The sequence below is a fragment of the Martes martes genome (assembly GCF_963455335.1).
Source record: "Martes martes genome assembly, chromosome: 8".
Taxonomy (NCBI): Eukaryota; Metazoa; Chordata; class Mammalia; order Carnivora; family Mustelidae; genus Martes; species Martes martes.
The window spans coordinates 17,460,309-17,482,533 of NC_137895.1; the positions used below are offsets into that span (position 1 = coordinate 17,460,309).

Below are 22,225 nucleotides of genomic sequence, written 5' to 3' on the forward strand. Positions count from 1 at the left end.
CATTTGTGTTAGGATCATTTTAAACCAAATGTAACCAATTCCCTGAACCCCCTCTGAGTTTCCACTGCTTCATCTGGAGAACAGAGTTGATAACTGTTTCTCTATGTTACAGAGTTTGTTAGGGTCTCCTTAGGAGGATCAGCCTTCAGATGACAAGACTCTGAAGATATTTCAGAGGCTGGAAATGACTTGAGCAACACGTACAACTCCACAGCTAATATCTCTTATTTAACACCTCCAGTCCCAGACGGTCAACAGTCTTCCCAGAGGGTACACTTAAACCTAGGAAATAAGACATGCCTTAAATAAAGGGGAAAGGGGCAAACAAAATAAACAAGAAGCAAACAAAGAGCCCCAATCCATAACAAGTTCTCCAGCACCTCAGAGCAACACCATCCAATATGGTAGCCGCTAAGGTGTGGCTACCGAGCATGTCAAGCATGGCTGGTCTGAATTGAGAGGTGTCGTCAACATAACATATTCGCTGGATTCCCAAAGGCTTCGCGTAGAAATGTGAAATCTCAATAATTTGTAATATCTGCTGCCTGGTAAGTAGATTTTTAGATATTTATATCACCAGTGGTTTTTTTCGTTTCTTCACTTTTTTTCAGTGTAGTTACTGGATAATTTGAAGTGACGCATGCAGCTGACAGTCCATTCTGGCTGGACTCCCCTAGGACAGTCCTGTTTCAGACACCACCCTACCCCAGGTGAACGAGCAGATCCGTTCCCGGGACATAAGGGCTCCTCCTGTGCGTATAGCACCTAACAGCCACACCTTCTAACAGCCACACCTTCTAACAGCCACAGCTTCAGAAGTTGTTCCTGTTGGGGCTGGGTCTACGGCTAGCCCTGGTGCTAACTGAGTTACTCTTTACTCTCTTCTGTGGCAGCTCAGTCACTGCCAACTCAAACCAAAAATCCAATGGGCAATGATGACGGCTGACAATTCCACACTCGGCACCCTAGGAAGCGGGGTTTTCTTCTTGGTTTCCCATCAACATCAACATGTTCATTCTTTCAATGCATATTTACCGAGTGATTATTGCTTTGGTCTCAATGTGTGTCTCCCTCCCTACCCCCCATCGCTGCCCACAATATTCATATGTTGGAAGCATATGCCCAAGGTGATGATATAAGGAGGGGAGGCCCTTGGAGGGGGTTAGGTCATGAGGGTGGGGTCCCAGGGAGCTCCCTCACCCCTTCCGCCATGGGGAGCTACAACAGAAGTCTGTGCCCCGGAAGAGGTCCCTCACCCAATCCTGCTGGCACCCTGACCTGAAACTCCCGGAACCGTGAGAAATCAGTCCCAGTGGCTGACATGCCACCCAGTCTGTGGCACCTGAACGGGGACTTGGAAAACTACCAGGTACCAGGCTCTGTACTAGATGTTGAGGAACTGTGCGAAGCAAGACATGGCTGCTTTTAATGACCCAACACACCAGCGTGTGCGCTCATCAAGTACCACAGACTGCAGAGGAGGGACGCCCATCCCCTTACTCTGACCACGTAAGACTGGCTGAAGATTTGACACAGAAGGCAACACAGGAGCTGGACTCTGACCTCAGGACACAGGGACGCTGAAGTGAGAAGAGTCATCTGAAGGCAGATGACAGCACCGGCCCCCAGAGGGGATGAGCTCACCCAGGGGTAGAGTGTAGGGTAAGAGGAGAAGAGGCTATCAGTGAGTGTCCCACTCGCAGTCCACAGCTGGGCTTAGGGCCCTTCTAAACAAATTACCTCCTGACCTAATTAGCTGAAAGCAAGAGCATGTACACGGGGCATAACGGTGACACGGAGAGCACAGTCTTCGGTGTCAGTTGGACCCGGGCAGGGGTCCTGTTCCAACTCTCTGGTTCTGTGACCTTAGACAAGCTCCTTCACTTCTAAGCCTCAGTCTCCTCACCTGTACAGTGGGACAGGCAGATGTTCACCTCACAAGATTGTGCAGGTTACATGTGTTCGTCCAAAGACAGCAGTTGTCACACCGCCTGATACCCAGTAGGTCCATAGTAAGTGAGCTCAGTTGTATTGTTCTTGTGTGTGTGTGTGTGTGAGGGCTTCCCAGCTATTGTTATTCTTTGTTGGTGAGGAAGCAATGGTTTGGGGGGGGGGGGTAGGCTGTTCAGTGCATGTAGGATGTTTAATAGCATCTCTGGCTTCTCCCCACTGGGTACTAGTAGGACACCTCCTCCCCAGGTGTGACAAGCAAATTTTCTCCAGACATCACCAAAGGTCCCTTGCCATGGGGAGAGAAGGGAGCAAAATGGTCCCCAGTTGAGAACCACTGGCCTCCATCCGGTGAGGCGGAAAGTTCATCTGGAGGAGGATCTAGTGCCTAAAAAGATAGACTTTTTCAACGTGTAAAGAACGCTGAGCACTGATGGACTCCCACCGTGGCTATCAAGCCAGCAGGACTGTCTCCAGGAAAGCAAGCGGTAGGCCAGCAAAGGGCACCAAATACACTTTGGCCTCGCCCAAATCAGGATTACAGGCTTCTAAGTGAATTCCAGCACCTGCTCTGGGGACCATGGCGGAAATGGGCCTCCGCCCTGGCTATGAGTGCCATCCACAGATGCGGCTCCCCCAGGCTCCGAGGTGGGGGGACCGGCTCCTGGACAGGAGGAAGCCATTCGGAGCTCCTCTGCACACAGAAGGTTCAAGTGTGGCGACAAAGCCCAGTCAGTTCCGTCCTGTGCAATGAGCCACGTAAGCCACCCAGCCACTGCTCGCTGAAGGGCTGCCACGGGCAATGTTACTTCTCTGAAGCGACTTTCATCCTCCTGGGTTCAGCTTCAGAAATGACATCGAGGGGCACCTGGGTGGTTCAAGGTTGGTGAAGCAACTGCCTTCGACTCGGGTCACGATCCCAGGGTCCTGGGATTAAGCTCCCTGCTCATCGGGGAGTCTGCTTCACCCTCTCCCTCTGCCTCTCCCCGGACTCATGCTCCCTACCTCTCTGTCTCTCAAATAAACAATAAAATCTATAAAATAAAATAATAAAATAAAATAAAATGCGTCACTGAGGCAGAGCTCAGTTCTGGGCGGGGGAAGGTGTTGGGGGAGGGGGAATGCCAGCGTGGCCCACAGAAGGCTAGTGCAGAAAGAAAAGAAGATACTCACAACCGTCTGGACACAGGACCCTCCCAATAAACGTGACAGAGCACACACACGACATAGATAAACCCTGTCACAAACACAAAGATTACGATCTCGTCACAAACACACAGATTACGATCTCAGGATGAGGAACCGCAGTGCCCTCACCCCGTGTGCGCTCTGTCCGCATCCATGTTCAAGGCCCTTTTCCTTCTTGTTTCTCACTTAATGCTCCCCGCCAGCACCACGTCGGAGAGGGAAAATTGCTACCTTCGCCTGGCAAAGAAGGGACTGCATCTCTGAGCCTCAGACTTTCACGCAGCCATTCAATCCATTGTTAAGTTGCTACGATCTCCGGGCACCTGCCCAAGTGGTGGGGTGTGGCCGGTGCTCTGCCAGATACTGTTTGAGCCCGGAGAGTCTCGAGCCAGTGCTCAAGGGGAAGCACTACGGGCACTTGGGCAAGATGCCTCTGATGGGCGGAAAGATCGGATCCCCCGCAGGACGTCTAGCATCCTTGGCCCGGCCAATGAGACTGACGTCATCAATCCTCAGATACAATCAAGAGCATCCCCTACACATTTCCAAACACAGGGAGGGGGGTAGCCCCCCGCTGAGAGCCCCTACCCGATGGCCTGGGCAACGGATCTTAAGTCAGACAGCTGTGGTTCCTCGATCCTTTCCATCTAACCTTAGACAAGTGATATTCTCTCTGCCTCCGTGTCCCCACCTTATACAATGGTGATCATCACCATGTGTACCTGGTAAGAGTCCTTTGAGAAATAACATATTAAACACCTGGCTGATGTCGACCTTCAGAAATAATACCTAATAAACATCTGCATTATTTCCCCAGCTCATCTCCTCCTGTATGTCCTTGTCTCCTTATATCTTTAAAGCCCCCTTCTCAGGGACGCCTTATCTGAGCACCCTCCTGCCGACGGCAGTCCCCCGGCCACTTCCATTCCTCTTCCTTTTCCTTGCTTTACTGTTCTTCTGTAGCCCTTGTCATCAAACATTTAAGATTTTATTTATTTAACTGGGAGACAGGAGAGCACAGAGGGAGAGGGAGAAACAGACTCCTTGGTGAGCAGGGAGCCTGATGCGGGACTCAATCCCAGGAACCCAGGATCACGACCTTAGCCGAAGGCAGACGCTTAACTGACTGAGGCTCCCAGGTGCCCCAAACACGCTCTATGTTTTAAACATGCGTTTTTTATTGTGCCTCCCCCAGGAGAATGTACCATGAGGACACGGACTTCTATTTGGGTCCCTGCAGTATCTCTAGCACCCAGAACAGAGTCTAACTCTTAAAAAGCATTCAGCAAAAATATCTTGAGTAATGTCGAATGGATACAGCAGACAGCCAAGGTCTGAAAGCTGGTCTCTGGACTACAAATTCTGTGTTCTTTTCTCTATAGAGAATGACCACGGATCACATCCTGAACATTTTGTTGAAGAATTTCCCAACACTAGCTCTGTTAAATGTTTTGCAAATCTCTCTTATGGAGTGGCAGTCTAGTTTAGGGGCGGCGGAGTGAGGAGAAATGGGCTATCCACGGTGACCACTTTACAAAGCGCACAACCAGCTGCCCAAAGGTAAACACGAAACTGCAAGTAAGAAGCATCCGCGTTTCCCACCCAGCCTGCCCCAGGACCCCCAGAGCAGACTCCGCTCAGACCCTCCAGAGCCTCCCATCCCAAATCTCTCTCCACTCCATACTCTTTGGCTGCCCTCTTTCTCCGCCTTCTGCTTTGAACAATTTGCTGCTTGCCCTGCTCAGTCCCACCTCAAGGGCAGGCCTTGCGCTGCTCTAGGCCTGGAACATTCTTCCTGAGGTGGACACGTGGATGGTTCCTTCCCTTCCTTGAGGTCTCTGCTCTCCAAGGTCATCTTCCCTAATTACCTCTATATTAAACTGCAACCCCCGCCTCCCATCCATCTCCCCCTGCTTTGCTTCTCTGTCTTCACACCATCTGACAAGCCATATATTTTACTGCTGCACTTACCTGAAGACTGGCTATCCCACTAGAACGTAAGTCCCCTGGGGACAAAAATCAGTGTTGCATCCCCAAGCGCCTAGGACCATCCCTAGTGCCCAGCACAGGGTAGAAGAGAAAGACAGAGACAGAGCTCCTAAATTTCAATGGATCATATTTGGTCTAAGATGTGTCAAATTACAGTTTCCAGGACTTTTTAACTGACAGATTCAAGTATTCAGTGACCTCCTAGGAAGCTGTGCCCTCCTCTTCACTTGTCATAAAGATGGGATCTCAAAACTCGAGAGAAGGGAAATTAAAAAGGAAAAAAAAAAGGGTGAGTAAAGCAAAACAACTTCTGGTTTTTCTAAGAATAGGAACTCACACACCTGCTGGCAGTGACCTTCCTGAGGTCTTTTTCACCTACGCTCCCCAGATTAAGAAGAGGTCGCCCAGTTGGTGGGTGGGTTGAAAAAGTGGAGAGGGCGGAGCCTGTACTTTTAAGTTTTTGATTTCCTGTTTTCGTGTGGCTGTGCCAATGGAGCTGGTCAGAAGCAAAATGACTTTCCAGCCAGATCAATATAAATGGCAGCCACCTCTACTGCAGGCAGAGCCCCTCGGCCCAGGCCTCGCCGAAATCTCCAGTCACCCCTCCCCTGGTGCCTGACCACCACTTTATTTCCTAAAGCAACGACTCACTCACCGACTCCCTCCAAGCCACGGCTAGAACTGTGGGAGGAAATTGCCTAAGTGCACTGGTCTCCTCTTAACGCAGCTCAGAAGATGCCCCAGTGAAGTGCAAACATTTCAGCTGCCAAAGGGAGACCCCATCCTGGACAAGTCCTAGCCTTCAGGGATTTCACGCTGTGGTTGGGATCCATAACGGTCCCATATTCGAGACCCTCCTGATGCCTCTCCAAAGGAGGTTCCAGATAGCTAACCTAAGAACAGCCCCTACAAATTCCTCTGACTCCAAACTCATTTCACGTCTAAGCAAAAAGATTCTTTAATTTAAGATTAAATGTGTGCAGGGGCTGGGCGCCTGGGTGGCTCAGTGGGTTAAAGCCTCTGCCTTCGGCTCAGGTCATGATCCCAGGGTCCTGGAATCGAGCCCCGCATTGGGCTCTCCGCTCAGCAGGGAGCCTGCTTCCCCCTCCCTCTCTCTCTGCCTGCCTCTCTGCCTACTTGTGATCCCTGTCTGTCAAATAAATAAATAAAATCTTTAAAAAAAAAAAAAATGTGTGCAGAGGTGCCTGGGTGACTCCTGCCTTCTGGTCTTGATCTCAGGGTTGTGAGTTCAAGCTCTGCACGGGGCGTGGAGCCTACTTTTAAAAAATAAATAAGTAAATTAAATTTAGAAATAAAATAAAAAAATAAAATTAAACATGTGCAGCAAAAAAAAAAAAAAGGAAAAAATTGGACTGACATCCTACAGAGCGGGGGAGGGGAGGAGACAGCAGAGATACATGTAAGTCTATAAATTAAAAAGGTCGTGATTAAATTTTGTCTTTAAACTTAATAACTAGTCACCATAATGATGAATTTGTCTAAGATACATCAAAACATGTGCAAATGGCACACTATGGTCTCAACTATTTTTTAAATCTATATATTCAATAACTTATAGAATAAAGCACCTGTTGCTTCTGGGTGCTGGAATAATAAATGATAATTTCTCATCTACACTTCCTACATTTTCTAAAGAGAGCACCTATTATGTTTATAATTAGACTAAAATTATAACACAAAGGCACCGTGCATTCAATCTAGTCAAGTAAAACTACAAAGGGGTAACCCAAGAAGTCTTTAAATGAAGGGTATAATCTTTCAATACATCCAACCAGAGCAAAGAAATCCCAGGCAACAGTGAAAGTAAACATTCGGCCAAAGGAAAAAAGAGATGGAGGAGGAAAGGGCTTTCTCCTCCGCAGGCTTCTCTTTGAACAGGAGCTTTCAAACAAAACCACAATCCTACAGAGTGACACAAAAGGAAGGTTCAGAGGAGCTGTCTTCACACACAGCACCCCGGGGGCCTCTCAGCTTTGCCTTGCACAACAGGGTGCCATCAAAGCGCCCCCCCCCAACGCTGTCCCAGGCAGGTATGCGAGACACGGTACTGTCCAGGAGGCACTTCCAGATGATGCTTTCACTGATGGACTAAACGTGTGCAGAAACCACTAGCATGTGCTTCCCTTCTCACCAACTTCAGGAGCAGTGCACACCCACAAAAGATGTTCGTCCGGTGGATGGGTTTCTTCAAGTCAGTAGCTAAACAGGGCCAAGCTTCCCCGGTACCTGGGGTACCCAGGATGCAGAGCAGTGCCCTCTGCTGCATCACACCTCAGGGCAGCAAATCTAGCCCTTGGGGAATATTCTGGTCTGGTGCATGTTGACTTAAACCAAATCCCTGTCTTGGGGAGGGGGGGGGGGAGACACGCGGGTCTCAGAGACAGGAAAGCAAGGAAGGGTCCCCACCAGAGAGACCCAGACTCACTGACATAGCATTCTTGGCAAGGCTTGCCACCCTTCCTGAAAACCAGACAAGTGGGTCTTCTAGGGTTGAGCCACTTCATGCTTTCATCCAGCAAATATTTTATTGAGCACCTACTATGTGTCAGGCACTGTGCAAAACATGGGAATTAGAATGGGGCCGAAAACCTGATCATGGGGAGCCTGGCTGGCTCAGTTGGCGGAGCATGCAGCTCTTGATCTCAGGGGTGTGAGTCCAAGCCCCACGCTGGGTGTAGAGATTACTTAAAACTAAAATCTAAACAAAACAAAAACCTGATCTAAACAAAGACTATCAACTCAGAGTGTCACAGATCCAAAGAAAGCTGCCTTACTGACAAGGCCCACTTCTGCCAAATGCTCCAAACAAATGAAAGATCAGCTTCTCCAGTTTAGGAATTGCTCCAGTTTATGAATTAGAAAAGTACAAAGGACAATGGGCCTCAGATTAGAATCAGAGGGAGAAACAGACAGCCCTCCCCATCGCCAGCCGTCTCCTCTCCTTTCTTCTTTCTGTCCCTCCTCTCACACTCCAGGTGTTTTCTAGCCGCCAATAGAGCCAGGAATCCATTTCTTTTGGAGTACTATTTTTCTATTTCAGATACAGGTACGTGGAACTCCTGCCAGAGGGCTCCCAATTTTTAGCAACACAATCTGTGCCATGCTGCGGTCCCTTCTGCCTCTCCCTGGGTGATCTGGAAAGACTGACACTGCAGAGACCGGCCAAAGGATCATCCCACCATTACCCCAAATCAAAGAAGCAAAGATCAGCTCACTTTTTTTTTTAAAGATTTTATTTATTTATTTGACAGACAGAGATCACAAGTAGGCAGAGAGGCAGGCAGAGAGACAGGGGGAAGCAGGCCCCCCGCCGAGCAGAGAGCCAGATGCGGGGCTTGATCCCAGGACCCTAGGATCATGACCCGAGCCGAAGGCAGAGGCCTTAAGCTACTGAGCCACCCAGGTGCCCCGAGATCAGCTCACTTTTAAAGAAATTCAAAGCAGTAGAAAAGACGGAGTGTCAGCTGTCATCAGTCATGTTTAATGTCAGTAAAGTTGAATAAAATGGGGGAAAAAAGAAAGGAAAATGTGTAATAGTGATTTCAAAACATATTTTTATGTCCCGTGTCTTAATAAAGCATTGGCATGAAGTTTTCATGGAACCATATGTAATTCAAAATAAGGAAGACCTTTCGACTGAACCATTGACAGGTCTGATGAACAGAAGGAACTGAACGCAGTACTTGCTAAGGACCAGGTGGGAAAAGTCACAAGAGCAGGCTCAGAGAGATATGAATAATAAACAAGTGCTATTTCTTGGGAGGAAATGAGGTCAGGAAGGGAAGCAAAGGCGGAGAACACAGGGTCCAGGACAGAGGATCTTTATCAGGGCACCCTTAGAGAAAGTTCCGACCCTGATTTCCAAAGGCTAGACCGAAAAGACCAGCGCCACTTTCAAGCCGACACTGTAAACCGGGAATGGAAATTTTAGCAAAGCCAATTACAAGCTGAAAGTTTCTTCCTGGTGTCTCTGGTTAGAAAGTTATTTCCTAATTCTCAGACAAGAAAAGCAAAGCCCAGGATGGCCGTGGTATTATTAGTCTTTCCCTGGACCACTAACAGGTACAGAGAGGTTCAAGTGCATTCCTGATGGAGTCGAAGATCCATTCTTGTTCCAGGCATTTCTGCAGAGAACTACCTGGCGTGTTCCATCCAGGCAAATTTTAAGTGACCTAAACACATGTCTAGAGTCTAGACCAAATCATTCGGCCCTTTGTTTAAACTGGTTGAGCCCCAGTGTGCTTGCACACCACCCAGTCCCCCAGTCTCTGGGGCGGAGTCTGGCCTGCCTTCCACGATGCCTCTGTCTGTCTGGCCCTGCCCGCTGCAACCACCCCCGGCTGCCCAGAACATAAGCGAGGTCCATTTTTAAATTCCCTTAGAAGTTTCCCAACCACTGGTTTGGGTGAGGAGACAAACACGGCTACAGTTTGCTGACATGGAACTAAAAATACCCAACGGCAAACAAAAGCCATCTTTTACAAGGCTGGCTCGGATGTCCTGAGGTTACGTGTGGTAGTGTCAGACCATATCCTTGGCCGTGTGGCCGCCCTAACAACTGCTCCGGGCGGAGCAGGGCGCAGGGGCCACGCCGGCCCGCGCTGTCAAGGAAGCTCACACCGGCAGCCCGGCGTGATTGATGGAAAGAACAGCTTCATTCCTCTGCCACCCACCCAAACGCAGGCTAGAAGAATTCGGGGCTGCGTCTGCTCGAAGTGTTAGATACACACTGAAAGGAAAACGCGGCAGGGGGGGAGGTCAAAAAGAAAAACACCAACCCCATTTCCCTGGAAGGAAATGTGTTTCCAGCTCCCTCCTTGCAATTATAAAAGCAAATTATTGCTGTGGTTATACTGAGAAAGGCAACTCGGAGGCGTAGAAAAAATGGATTTCGGAGCCAGTGTGGCCCAGCGGGGGCCTGCCGGGGGTGAGATGGGGTGGGCAGACCACGGCTCCCCGGGGAGATCCGCGCCGCCCCAAGCCTCCTTGGGCGGTTTTTACCTGTTGGGCTTGGGGGCCGAGCTGCGAACCCCCGGCCGCTGCGCTCGAAGGCGCCCCTCCCTCCTCGGGTCCCAAACTTTCCATAGCGCCCCTAGGAAGGGGCAAGCCTCGATCCTCCCCCAATCCACATTTCAGATGTGGAACTTGTCTAAGCTCCCGAGGGCGGGGGGGGGGGGATGTTTAGGAGCGGGAAGGGGGCTCATTGCCACAGGCCCGGGGGCCCTCCAGGGGACTTCGGATGCCCGGAACCCAGGAATGGAGGAAGCAACCTGACGGTCAGCCCAGGACCCGGCCAAAGTTTCCTCCAAAACTGCTGCGGCCAAGGCGTGACCCAGAGGCCGTAACCAGCACAGAGTCGGGGAGAGCCGCTGGGGTGGGGGCGCAGGGTGAAGCAGGCCCCAGGGTACCAGCCGCAAGGTCAATGCGGAGCCAGACCCCGGGGACAAACAGCGGGCGCCCGCCCCCTTCCCCAGCCTGGTGGAGGGGCAGCGCCGGGCACCCAACCTGTCCCCACACCTCCGCGCGGCGCTGAGCCCGGGACACGTGGGAGCCTAAGCCTTGGGCTCCCCAGCTCGCAGCGGGGGCTGGCTACCTCGCCGGGGCGCACAGCCTTCGCCCCCGGGCCCCCCACCCATGAACAGGCAGCGCGCCCAGGCGCAGGGCGCAGGCTCCCGGCGCCCTTTCATCCTCAGCTCGCGGCATCAGTGGGGAGTTGCGTTCTCTTCACACCTGCCCCCCACCACCAGGAGCTGCCCACAACCTCTCTACCTTGCTTTGCTACCTCGCAGACAGACAGACAAGAGACACAAAGAAAAAAGGGAGAGGGGAGGAAAAAAAAAAACTACCGCCCCTCCTGCTCCCATCCTCCAGCCTGGAGCCGAGAGAAGAAGAGGAAGGTGAGCACGTCTTCCCTCCTCCTCTCCATCCCGACTCGGCGACCCGGGCAGACCGGGCAGCAAGGAGCCCCGAGGTGGCTGAGAGGGAAGAGGTAAGGTTGAAGAGGCAGAAACCCGGCGCCAGTGAGCGAGCGAGAGCGCGAGAGCGGAAAAAAAAATATTCAACAAAACCACGCTAACGCGCCCCCTACCTGGGTGCAACATACTTTGGAAATAGAAGATGACCAGGATAAAGGATCCCAAGCAAGTGGCCAGCACCATCCGGCAAATTCTGTTCATCCTCATCACTTCCAGCAGCGCCGGCTTCATGGCTTTGTCCTGGCTGCGGAGACCGGGGTGTCCGGGAGGCGCGCCCGGGGCGCAGGAGCCGGGACCCTGCAGCGCGGAGCGGAGCCCGGGAGGCGCAGGGCAGGGCTGGGCAGGGCTCGGGGTGGGGGAACGATCGGGAGGGCTTCGCGGCCGCTCGCGGAGCCCCCCAGCCCCGGGCAGGGGTATGGAAGGCGGCGGAGTTGCTCTGGAAGTGCCGAGATGCGTGGACCCGCCGGCTGCGCGCTCCTGCTCCTCCTGCTGCTCCTCTCCGCCTCCCCGCCGCCGCCTCCGCTCCCGCCGGCGGCCGCCGCGCTGCCTCCTCGCGGGCCGGGCGGCTGGGGTGCGAGCGCTGATGGTGCCGCCGCCGCCGCCGCCGCTGCGCTGGCCGCTGTGGCTGTCGGCCGGACCCCCTCCCTCCTCTCCAAAGCCTACTTCATTGCGCTCCAATGATCTATATATTCCGGGCTGGGTTTTACCAAATGCAACTCGCAGCCCCCGGCGAAGGGAGGGCGCCCGCGGAGAGCCGGGAGGAGGGAGGGACCCGAGCGCCGGGGCGGAGCGTCGCGCTCCCCCCGCCCCTACCCGGGAATTGGTCGCGTCCAGCTGTTTCCCGGGGAGTGCGGAGCCGCGCTCCCGCAGGGTCCCAAAAGCCCTCAGTCCCCGGCCGGGCTCGGCCGCCGTCTGGAGGCTGTGTCAGCGTTTCCATGACAAAACCCGGAGGAAAAAAATGCGAATAAAATCGCCTCGGTGCTGCCACCCACTCCTGCCGGCGTTTGTGGAGGGAAGTGGCAGCGAGCGCGTTGGGCCCCGAGAGCGGAAAGGGGTCTGGTGGTCCGCGATTATCTCTGATCCCTGGGCGGGGTGGTCGGGAAGTTGCTCCCCGCCCCCAGAGAGTGAGTGCCCTTCTGCCGACGCTCAAAACGGGCGGTTTCGTTTTTTCTTTCAAACTAGAGCCTGGCTCGAGCGATGTTTTGGAAAGGAGTTTAAAACGGCTGACTTCGGGTCAAGGTTAGGGAAACTGCACTAGCCGGGGTCAGGCGACAACTGAGCTTTCCCCGGGGATTTACGCAGTGTCTCCACCAACAAGGCCAAGGGGGCTTGCTTGCGGATTTTGAAAACTCTGGCGTCCCCAAGGGTAGAGCTCCCTCCAAATTCTCCCAAGTACACTGGAGTCCCAGCAGAGGGGAAGTGAGAGGTTGCCCCCACGAAGTCACTGTCCTCCGAATGCAAACAACTGATGGAAAAAACCCAGCCGGCCTTAGTTAGCGTTGGCAGGTAAATGGAAAGATGGCGTTGCTTTCTTGTATTGTGGAAAGTAATTTAAAATTTCCAATGTCGTGCATTTAAATTGTTCAGCAATCAATAAAGTGGATGCAGGCAAATAAGTGTGTTGGTCGCTGGCTCCCCTACCCTGTTCTGACTTTCGAAAATCGGCTACTACAGTCCACTTACCTACCACCGAGGACTGCAGATGCTGGTCTGCCCTCTGTGGTTTCTGGAAGCCAAGAGATGGGGGCTGCCGAGTCTTCTTACTTTCCCTGTAAGTTTACATTGGGCTTTTAAAACTTAAAGGATTATTTAAATTCCAACAGTATCTGCCAGGGGGAAATATGTGATTGCAAAGACTAACTTTTGTGTCATATTGTCAAATTGTTACTACTATTAACTCAATTCATAATGAACCAAGATATTATGTCTTTCAGTGCCTCTCACATAATAGGCATTTGATAAATACTTATTGAATCTGAATGTAGTCTTTCCCCTCTCCTCAATACATCAGACACAACTTGCAAACAGACCCATGCACCAAAACCCACCTCTACCACCTAGTTCCCTTCTCCCAGAGCTGCAAGGTAGGGAAAGTAACAAAGTCAGCAGCCTTGTCTTTGATTACAGAAAACAATCAATTACAGCACAATATTTATGTAACTGGTATGTACTGTATTAATTTGTACTCACTTGTGAACGAGTCCCTTGATAAAGGCTGCTGAGCTGAACAACCCAGAACAAAGTCATTCTTCAATGATTCTCCCCAGAGGAGATTGGGAATGGGAGGTGAACCCATGGCCACCCACCCCAACCAAGACAGGGATTCTTTGCACGGAGGATGGTTAGATGAGCACTTGAAGAACTTTGCCTAGAACGCCAGACTCTCCTGTTAATTCCTGGTTTTACAAAGCAAGCAGGGATCACCCAACTATGGTCTCAACATCCCGGGCAGAGACCGCACTGTATGTAGACAAAAGTCTGGCCACGCATAAGGCAGTCTGAGAAGTCACAGGGCCAAGAAGTGTAATCTCTGGTGGGGGTCATGGAGGGTTGAGTTGGCCCAAATGGTGGAGAAGGTAGTGAGCCAAGCCCAACATCCATTTTTGTATTCCCACAATCAGTCAGGAATTGGCCCAAATATACAGGGAGAGGTGAACCTCTCATAGGTAAACTACCACCTCTTCCAAGAAGCCTCCCCTGATTTCTCACCTGAAGTAGCTGCTTTCCTCCTTGGTGCTCTGAGCACTAGGTCCAAACCCCTCTTGGGTCACTGCACCCACTAGGCTGGGTTTCATTCACCTCTGTCTCTTTCTCATGCTCAGCTTCATGACTGGTATTGGGCAGGTACAGCTAAGTCAGAGATGTAGAAGTAATGCCTTCTTGGGCTACAAAGTTGAGTTAGATCACCTCCAAAGTACCGTAATGGTCACAGGATTCTGTTGTTCTACCTACCTAGGGGTGAAGGGAAAGGTTCCGTTTCTTGTCTCCCCCAGTCACACTGTAAATTCCCCAACCACAAATGGACTCATTGCTTTCCGCACATTTCTGCTCTAACAAAACTTTTTTTTACTGATGCTACATGATCAAAACTGTTTTTACTCATGCTATGTGACCAGATAAAGCACAGTGTTGCCTGATAAGACTGAGGAGAAGGGAGAAGGTTTGGTATTTTGAACTCTGAAGAGAGGACAAGGAAGGCCTGCCTCTCCGATCAGGATTTTTGTTTTCCCAATGTACCAGTCAGGACAGGCCACATTATGCTGCACTAACAAACACGCCGCAGTTTCAGCGGCTTAAGACAACCAGGGTTTACATCTCACTCCACCCCATCTGCTGTGCACCGGCAGAGGGGCTGTCCATGTGGCATTTTCAAGGATGAGGCCAAAGCAGCGCCCACCTAGAACAATGCTGGTTGCCATGTCTGAGGAGAGGAAGTCTCTGGAAGGCCTCACTTGAACGATTCAGTGATCCAGCCCAGAAGAAACGCGTGCCGCTTCTGCTCATCATGTATCGGCTGGAACTACTCACAGACGGCTCCACGTCACACCGGTGCCAGGAAGTCAGAGCTTAAATCATTTGGAGAAGAGTCTTCCCGACTACAAACCCCCCACCCTCGTTGTTCTTCAGATCTTATTTTCCCTTATTTTTCTAATTCCCTTTAATGCCGAGAGAGCTCTGGCAAACCAGCACTGAGCTCATCCTGGGACCTGGCTAAAGCTTGCTTCATTATTAGGCTGGAAACATCCTCTCTCTGAATTAAACAACATGCAAATAAACACCCCCTCCTGCCCCCCCCCCATTTCAAAGCCTGGTGTGGTCCAAAAAAACACGTTAAGGGGTAAGTTCTGTGTGTAGAGATGATCTCGGAAAACTCACAGTCAAGGAAGAAATAGATGTGAAATCAGAAACCTAGCTTGCGCGTGCTGTCAGCAGTGAGCCCAGAGATATTTACCAAGCCCTCCCATACCTGCAGGCTGGGCTCTGACTCGTTCCCATGGACCATGCTTTCAATGTATGGTCTTGTTGAGACCTTGCAGGACTGCCAGGCGTGCCCCTTTCTGCACCGGGTTGGAGAAGGCAGTGGGCCCAGGCCACTGGGAGACAGAGAGCTCTTTACCGTCCTCGGGAAAGGGCAGCTTGTCTTCTGCCAACATCAGCCAGGGGCCCCCCGACTGGCTCCTCCGAGGACCGGCCTTGCCCATTTGCATCTCTCAGGCACCTCCAGCACAAAGTACGCTCAGTTATCCAGAGCACAGTAAATATTTGTGGAGTGGAATCAAAAACCATTTGCCCACGGCATGCGGTGATCTTAGGTACAGATTGTCGACAGGTAGGTAAACCGCAAGTACACAAGTGGGTTACTCATGACACAGCTCGGAGGGCAGACTCCTCTTCGCAGGCTTTTTGGAACAAGGTAGGGATGAAAGACAGGAAGACAGAGGGGGATAGGAGAAGGGGAAGAGACAGAGAAGGACAAAAGGAGAGAGGAAGGAAAGGATGAGGGAGACAATGGAGGAGGAAAGAAATACCCACCGTTATTCTGTTCATTTTCTGATGCTACCTTTGCCCCTCTGCCCAGTTTAGGCCCCAGAGGCTCCTCTCCTTCCCTTCTGGAGGATAGAGGGCTGTTGGACTCCAAGGCTTGACCCCACTCCAAACCCCCTCTGCGTGGTCTCGCCCATACCTTCCCATGCACCATCCACGCACAGCACAGAACTCCACTCTCTAGCTTCTCTGGCCAACTCCCCAGCGCCCACCCGGAAGGAAGCTCTCCGGCTCCAATCCAATGACCTCGCTGCCTCTGCCCACCCCCACCCCCGGCTGAGGCATGGTGACCAGGGGGCTGCCACTGTTCAGGGCTCCCTTGGGCCGGGCCATGTTCTAGGCATTTTATGTGCTTCCCCTCCCCACCCGCTTCCAGATGGGGGCCACTGCTATCCTCATGTTACAGAGGAGGAAACTGAGGCAGAGAACGGTGACCTAATATATCCAGGGTCACACAGCGGTGTTGGCAGTTTCCAGGTCACCAAGCCCGACGGCAGGCAGCAGCAGGGGCTCCCGAGTCCCCTCTCTTCTCCTTGCTTGACTGCCAGTCGGGCTGAGGGCTCGGATGGACCACATGGACCTGTGTGACCTGTGGCAGGTCGTGTCCCCGTCTGGGACCTACAGGCACAGCCGTCTTGATGGGCAGGACGCCAGGGAGATGACGTGGCATACAATGACTGCTGGGTGCCTTCGCTGTTTGTCTCCCTTTCCACTCCTGCCAGTCCTTGCGTGTGTGCCTGTGACCCACCCTTCCGGGACCTTGGCCTCCTGCTGCTCTTCGGTGAGGACATTAGCATCTCTTCTGCACACTTTGACATCCATGCCTGGTAATTTATTGAAATATTCACTTGTGTTTGTTCTCCTGCATCTTTCACTGCTCCGCGACCCCTCCCTTTGGAGCAGCTTCTTGCTACCTGCCTGAGGGATTAGATAAAGACTTTCTTGGAGACAAATGTAAAACCGTGGGAGAGGGAAGGCCAGGGAGAAAGGGGGGAGGGGGGGCTCTGGGGGAGATTTCAGAAGGGAGGTGTCAGTGCCTCCCACCCTGTGCCCTGGGAGGCAGAAGGCATCTGTGGTCACCAGGGGAGGCAGAAATCCAGCACCGTGGCCCCTGTGTCACCAGAGACTCTGGGGCCCCAAGCCTAGCATGAAAGTCCCACAGAGTCTGAAGGACAAGAGCAGCAGATGTCTCGGAGGTGATCAGTGTCCCCAACGTGTGACCAAAAGGGCCTCCGAGGCTTTGGTGCCAGGGGGCCCGATGGAGACACTGAGAACCTCGAATTGAAAACCTTACGATATCTCGCTCCCACGTATAATTCAAAATAGAAATCATACCAAAGCAGAAAATACATAAGAAGGGAGCCAAGAAAGTTCAATTTTTTTCTGATTTTTTTTCTCCCCCCAGCTTTAATACATAAATAAAACCTATTAACTCCAGGTGTACAGTTTGCTGAGTTTAGATGATTATAAGTGGTTTATAACCTCCATGACTGCAATCAAGATACTTTCTCGATTTCCAATGTCCAGGCAGTTCTGTCTCACCTTCTCTGCTGTCCATCTCCTGCCTAGACCCTGGCTCTAGGCAGCCACTGATCATCTTTCTTTCACTATGGTTTTGTCTTTCCTAGATTTTTTTTTTTTTTTAAGTAAACTCCACGCCCGGTGTGGGGCCCAATGCAGGGCTTGAACTCACAACCCTGAGCTCAAGACCTGGATGGAAGAGTCAGACACTTAACTGACTGAGCCACCCATGTGCCTTTTCTACAATTCTGTGGAAATGGAATCATGTACTATGTAGCCTGCCATGGCCGGCTCCTTCCACTTAACACAGTTATTTTGAAATTCATTGACCTTAACATGGAATTCCTTTTTCATTGCTGAGTAGTATTCCCCAGTGTGGTGTACCACAATCTGTTCATCCGTCCATCCAACAGCTGACACACATTTGCACAGTTTCCAGTATTTAGCTTCTACGAACAGCACTGCAAAGAACATTTGCAAGCAAGTCTGTTTCCGAATGTTTTCATTCATCTTGGGCAAATACCTAGGATACATTATAGGACACAATCTACCTCTCCTCCAAAGTGACTGTTGTACCCTTTTGCATCACTATCAGCAAACGAGGAGACTCTTGTATCCTTTTCAATACTTAGTGCTGTCAGTCTTCTTAACCTTAGCCATCCCACTGAACATTTCATGACCTGTCACTTTTGTCTTAACTGCACGTCTGTAATGACCATTGATGCCGAGCATCTTTTCACGTGTTTCTTTTTTTTTTTTTTTATAAACATATAATGTATTATTAGCCCCAGGGGTACAGGTCTGTGAATCGCCAGGTTTACACACTTCACAGCACTCACCATAGCACATACTCTCCCCAATGTCCATAACCCCACCCCCCTCTCCCTCCCCCCCTCCCCCCAGCAACCCTCAGCTTGCTTTGTGAGATCAAGAGTCACCTACAGTTTGTCTCCTTCCCGATCCCATCTTGTTTCATTTATTCTTTTGCTACCCCCCAAACCCCCCATGTTGCATTTCCACTTCCTCATATCAGGGAGATCATATGATAATTGTCTTTCTCTGACTGACTTATTTCACCATAATACCCTCTAGTTCCATCCACGTCATCGCAAATGGCAAGATTTCATTTCTTTTGATGGCTGCATAGTATCCCATTGTATATATAGACCACATCTTCTTTATCCATTCATCTGTTGATGGACATCTAGGTTCTTTCCATAGTTTGGCTATTGTGGACATTGCTGCTATAAACATTTGGGTGCATTTTCACGTGTTTCTTGATCATTCAAAAACCTCTGTCATATGGTGTCTGTTCAAATTTTTAACCATGATTTCTTATGATCGGTTGTAATATCACTAAATCCTTCATATTTTCTGGAATGAGCCCATACATGTTCTGCATCTGTCTGCTCTCAGTCAGCTCTCCTTTTTGTTTTCTTAACCATGCCTTTTGAAGAGCAGAAGTTCTCAAAACTGAAGTCCGTTGTAGTAAACGTTTCTTTGATGGCTCATGTTTCTGTGTCCTGTTAAAGAAATCTTGGCCTAACTCAATGCCACAAAGATTTTCTCCTGTGTTCTCTTGCTGAATCATCGTGGTTCTAGCCCTTACGTTGAAATCTTTGATCTATGTTGAGTGAAATTTGGCTGTCTGGTGTAAAGGAAGCATGGCGGGGAGGTGTCTCTCTCTCTCTCTCTCTCTCTCTCTCTCTCTTTTTTAAGTACATATACCAGTTGTTCCAGCACCATTTTATACAATTTTTATTTTATCCCATGTTGTGCAATTAAAGCATGCCACATCAGGGTATAATCCCCACAGGCCTGTGCAGTCCTCAAGACATTAATAATAGATAAGATTTCAAGGATGTTATAGAAATGAGGCCAGAAAAGCCTAACTGAGTTCATCTGTTTCCCCTAGAAAATCCCTTGGGGTGTTCCGTAACATTGTCCCTTCATCTGTATCATTTCACAAGTTAACAGAGGCAAGAGAGAGCAGCCATCTCCTTGGTCTGCTGACAAACATGAGGTCACATCACCATAAAACCTCCACGGGCCCATTTTATCTCATTTACTAAGGACCTGACTGGATAACCTAAGAAAGGCAAATGATCACAGCCCTCCTCACGAATTTGCAGGAACTGCTTAATTCATGTCTCTCAATCCTGTGGTCTTTGAGCTCTGGGAGGGGAGAGCTGTGGCCCTGTCTCTGCCGTGCCTAGCGTGACAGTGTTGGCACAGGGTGGTCTAGAAATACACATCCAATGACTAATACCATTTTTACCTGCGGCCTGGCAGAAACCGTAAGATACTGCCAAGACCCAGCACTGGCAATGGTGTGGGGAGAAGAGAATCCTTATGTACTGATGATGGAAGTGAAGAGAGATCAATACAACTTCTACAACATTTCTGGAAAGTGATCCAACAATAATTTGACTAAAATCACTAAGCTATTGATTGAGAGAATTTGAATATTCATGTCCATAGCTGTGCCAAAATCACCTGAGGGTCTAGCAGTTGGGGTTTGGTCTGAAAAGGACAAAACCTGAATACAGTGGAGTACTCCAGCCACTACAAAGGAAGTGGCCGAATCCGTTAAAGACGTTACCACACAGTGTGTATGTGTGCTCTTGCTTTTGTAGAAATACATAAGCAAACCTAATTACATTTATATCCCATTATATACATGTTATACGAGCATGAGTGGTAGATATTCCTGGGTGTTGGGATTTTTAAAATCAATTTACTGCATTGTTGAAGTATTTTTTTAAAGAGAGAACATTATATTTAAAAAGGAAAAAACATATAGCTATTTTCATTTTCAGAGGGAAAAATAATGTCCTAATAAAAGGCAAAAAGCTTTCTTAAATCATCAAAACCCAAATCAAGTCCCTACTTCCTCTAGGAAGCTTTCCCTAATACTTCAGCCTACAGAGGTATCCTGCTGCTTGTAAGATGCGAAGCCTTTTCTCTATAATTTAGCATGTCCACGCTGTCAGACAGTTGCAGAGTCATCTCGTGAGCTGGGCCCTGGTTCCTGGGCTGCACCTTGTAAGCCCATGAAGGCCGATTTGGGGGACCAGTTGCCACTGACGCGTTGCCACACGGGGCACACGGCACATGACCCACAAGTTTTTGTCAATTACCTCCCTGATGCGTTAGAATGGGCTTCCGGTGCGTACCTAACCGCATGCCAGACTCTGCTAAGCACATGGCGTGCACCATCCCTAATCCTCACATCAGTCACACAAGGCGGCATCAGTATCCCATTACACAGATGATAAGACTGAGCCTCAGGCAGATGAAGACTTGTTCCCATCAGCACAGCTCGGAAGAGGCACATTACGTGGCTCCAAGACTCCTGCTTTGCGGTGTACCAACCACGTCCCTGTGTCCTCCAGACGTCTAACAGCGCCTCCTCTAGACTTCCTATCAAGATGGTGCTTTATCAAGATCAACCCTTAAGGGAACTTGGTGGTGCAGGTCAAGGCAGAGGGGTGGGGGTGGGCAATAAGGAGTTAAAGGAGAGCTTTTCAGGCCTTCAGCAGCCGCTGCACTCACAGACATACTCACTGTTAGAGCCTTTCCTTCCTGCAGGTCAAAGCTCCATGAATTTTAAACCAGGGTTTTAGCGTTGCCCCTGCCTGTCTCCTCTCTGCCTGCACATAGTTGACTAGAGGGGAGGATGAGAGGACTCTGTGTCAATGACAGAAGCAAACAATATTCACCTTTGTCTTTTTTTTTTTTTCTTGCCCCAGGGTGTAGTGAAAACCCATGCCTCTCCGAGTTGTTTGTGACCCTCTCTCTGGAGATGAAAGGATTTCTAGAAGCCTATTGACCCAAAAGTACTGTGAGGTGGCAGGCCATGAAAAAGAGGAATCCTCTAAGTATTCAGGGTTAGAGAGGTTTCCCCCTGAAACAGTCCCTTGTGTCACGTGGGCAGCCTGAAAAATAATTATTAAATATCTGACCCTAAAGGGCAAAGCTCCTGTTTGTCAAAGGGACGTGAACAAAGTTAAACAGGAAATAAAAATATGGTGAAAATAGTCATTGGGGAAAAAAAAGAGAGAGAGAGATAAAGAGTTAAACTTCTCTGCTATATGTAAAGAGTTCATGGGAACAACTAAGATAATACCGCCAAGACCACAGCAGATGCATGAACAAAAAACACGGACGGGATTTTTCACACATAGGGAAAGGAAATGAAAGTGGATAATAAAATATGGGGAAATGGTCAGCCTCAACAGCTGAAGAGAAGCAAACCAAAACAAGAAGTCACTGTTCTAGTCCATCAAATTAGCAAGGGCTTGTGGTAAATGACACGCTTCCCCAATGCTGGGAAGGGTGGAGTAGAAAGAGGATACGTTGCTGGCAGGAGCAACCGGAATGATCCTTCTGGAAGGAGACATGTGCTTTCTCCAGCAGTGGGGCTGAGGCACCAGGTGTGGTTACTGGGAGTTAAATGTGAGCTTTGGAGTCAGGCTGACCTAAACTTGCCATTGGCAAGTCACGGGATATCTTTGGGTCTCAGTTTCCTCATCTGTAAAATGGGGACGATAACCCGTATTTTTAGAATTGTTGTGAGGACTATGCAGATCTAAGTCTGACCGGTCAGAGGCGTCCACCCTGGTGTGCTGAGCCTGGAGCTGCTGGTGCAGCAAAGCAGGGACAGCAGACAACCCTCTTGAGTGGTAGCTCCACAAAATTCTGCGGCAGTGACCAGACTGACCGTGTACTGTAATCATGGCCTTCCACGGCCCTTCTTCCTGCTGACTTTTGAGCTATTTCCCGGACCTCTTAGCACATTTCTCCGAGCCACCCAGCAATCCACCAAGAAATGCCTTCTCCACCTAAGCCACAGTTGGTTTCCGTTGTTTGCCACTAAGAACTATGAATACACAGATTGCGAGGTATGGATGGAGATGCGGAACCTACGGCTGTGCCACCAACGTCGTAGGGGAATTGGCTGATCTCCTCCCCTCCTCTGCCCCCTTCCTGCCCCCATTTTAAAGGGTGCCAGAAGGTACAAGGGCACCCTTGCT

General features: G+C 50.2%; 1 protein-coding gene across 2 annotated transcripts in view; it reads right to left on the bottom strand.

Annotated features, from left to right (window-relative positions):
• CHST11 (carbohydrate sulfotransferase 11) overlaps positions 1 to 11,354 on the bottom strand; it is a gene marked incomplete at both ends in the record, with an annotated part of 256,370 nt that extends 245,016 nt beyond the window's left edge. The window contains one exon of one of the 2 annotated variants that reach the window (XM_080812493.1): positions 11,237 to 11,354. In XM_080812493.1, coding sequence (XP_080668619.1) covers positions 11,237 to 11,354 — 118 coding nt within the window. The remainder of the gene's footprint in view (positions 1 to 11,236) is intronic. The other variant, XM_080812494.1, reaches the window with a different exon arrangement.
• Positions 11,355 to 22,225: the final 10,871 nt, after the last annotated feature.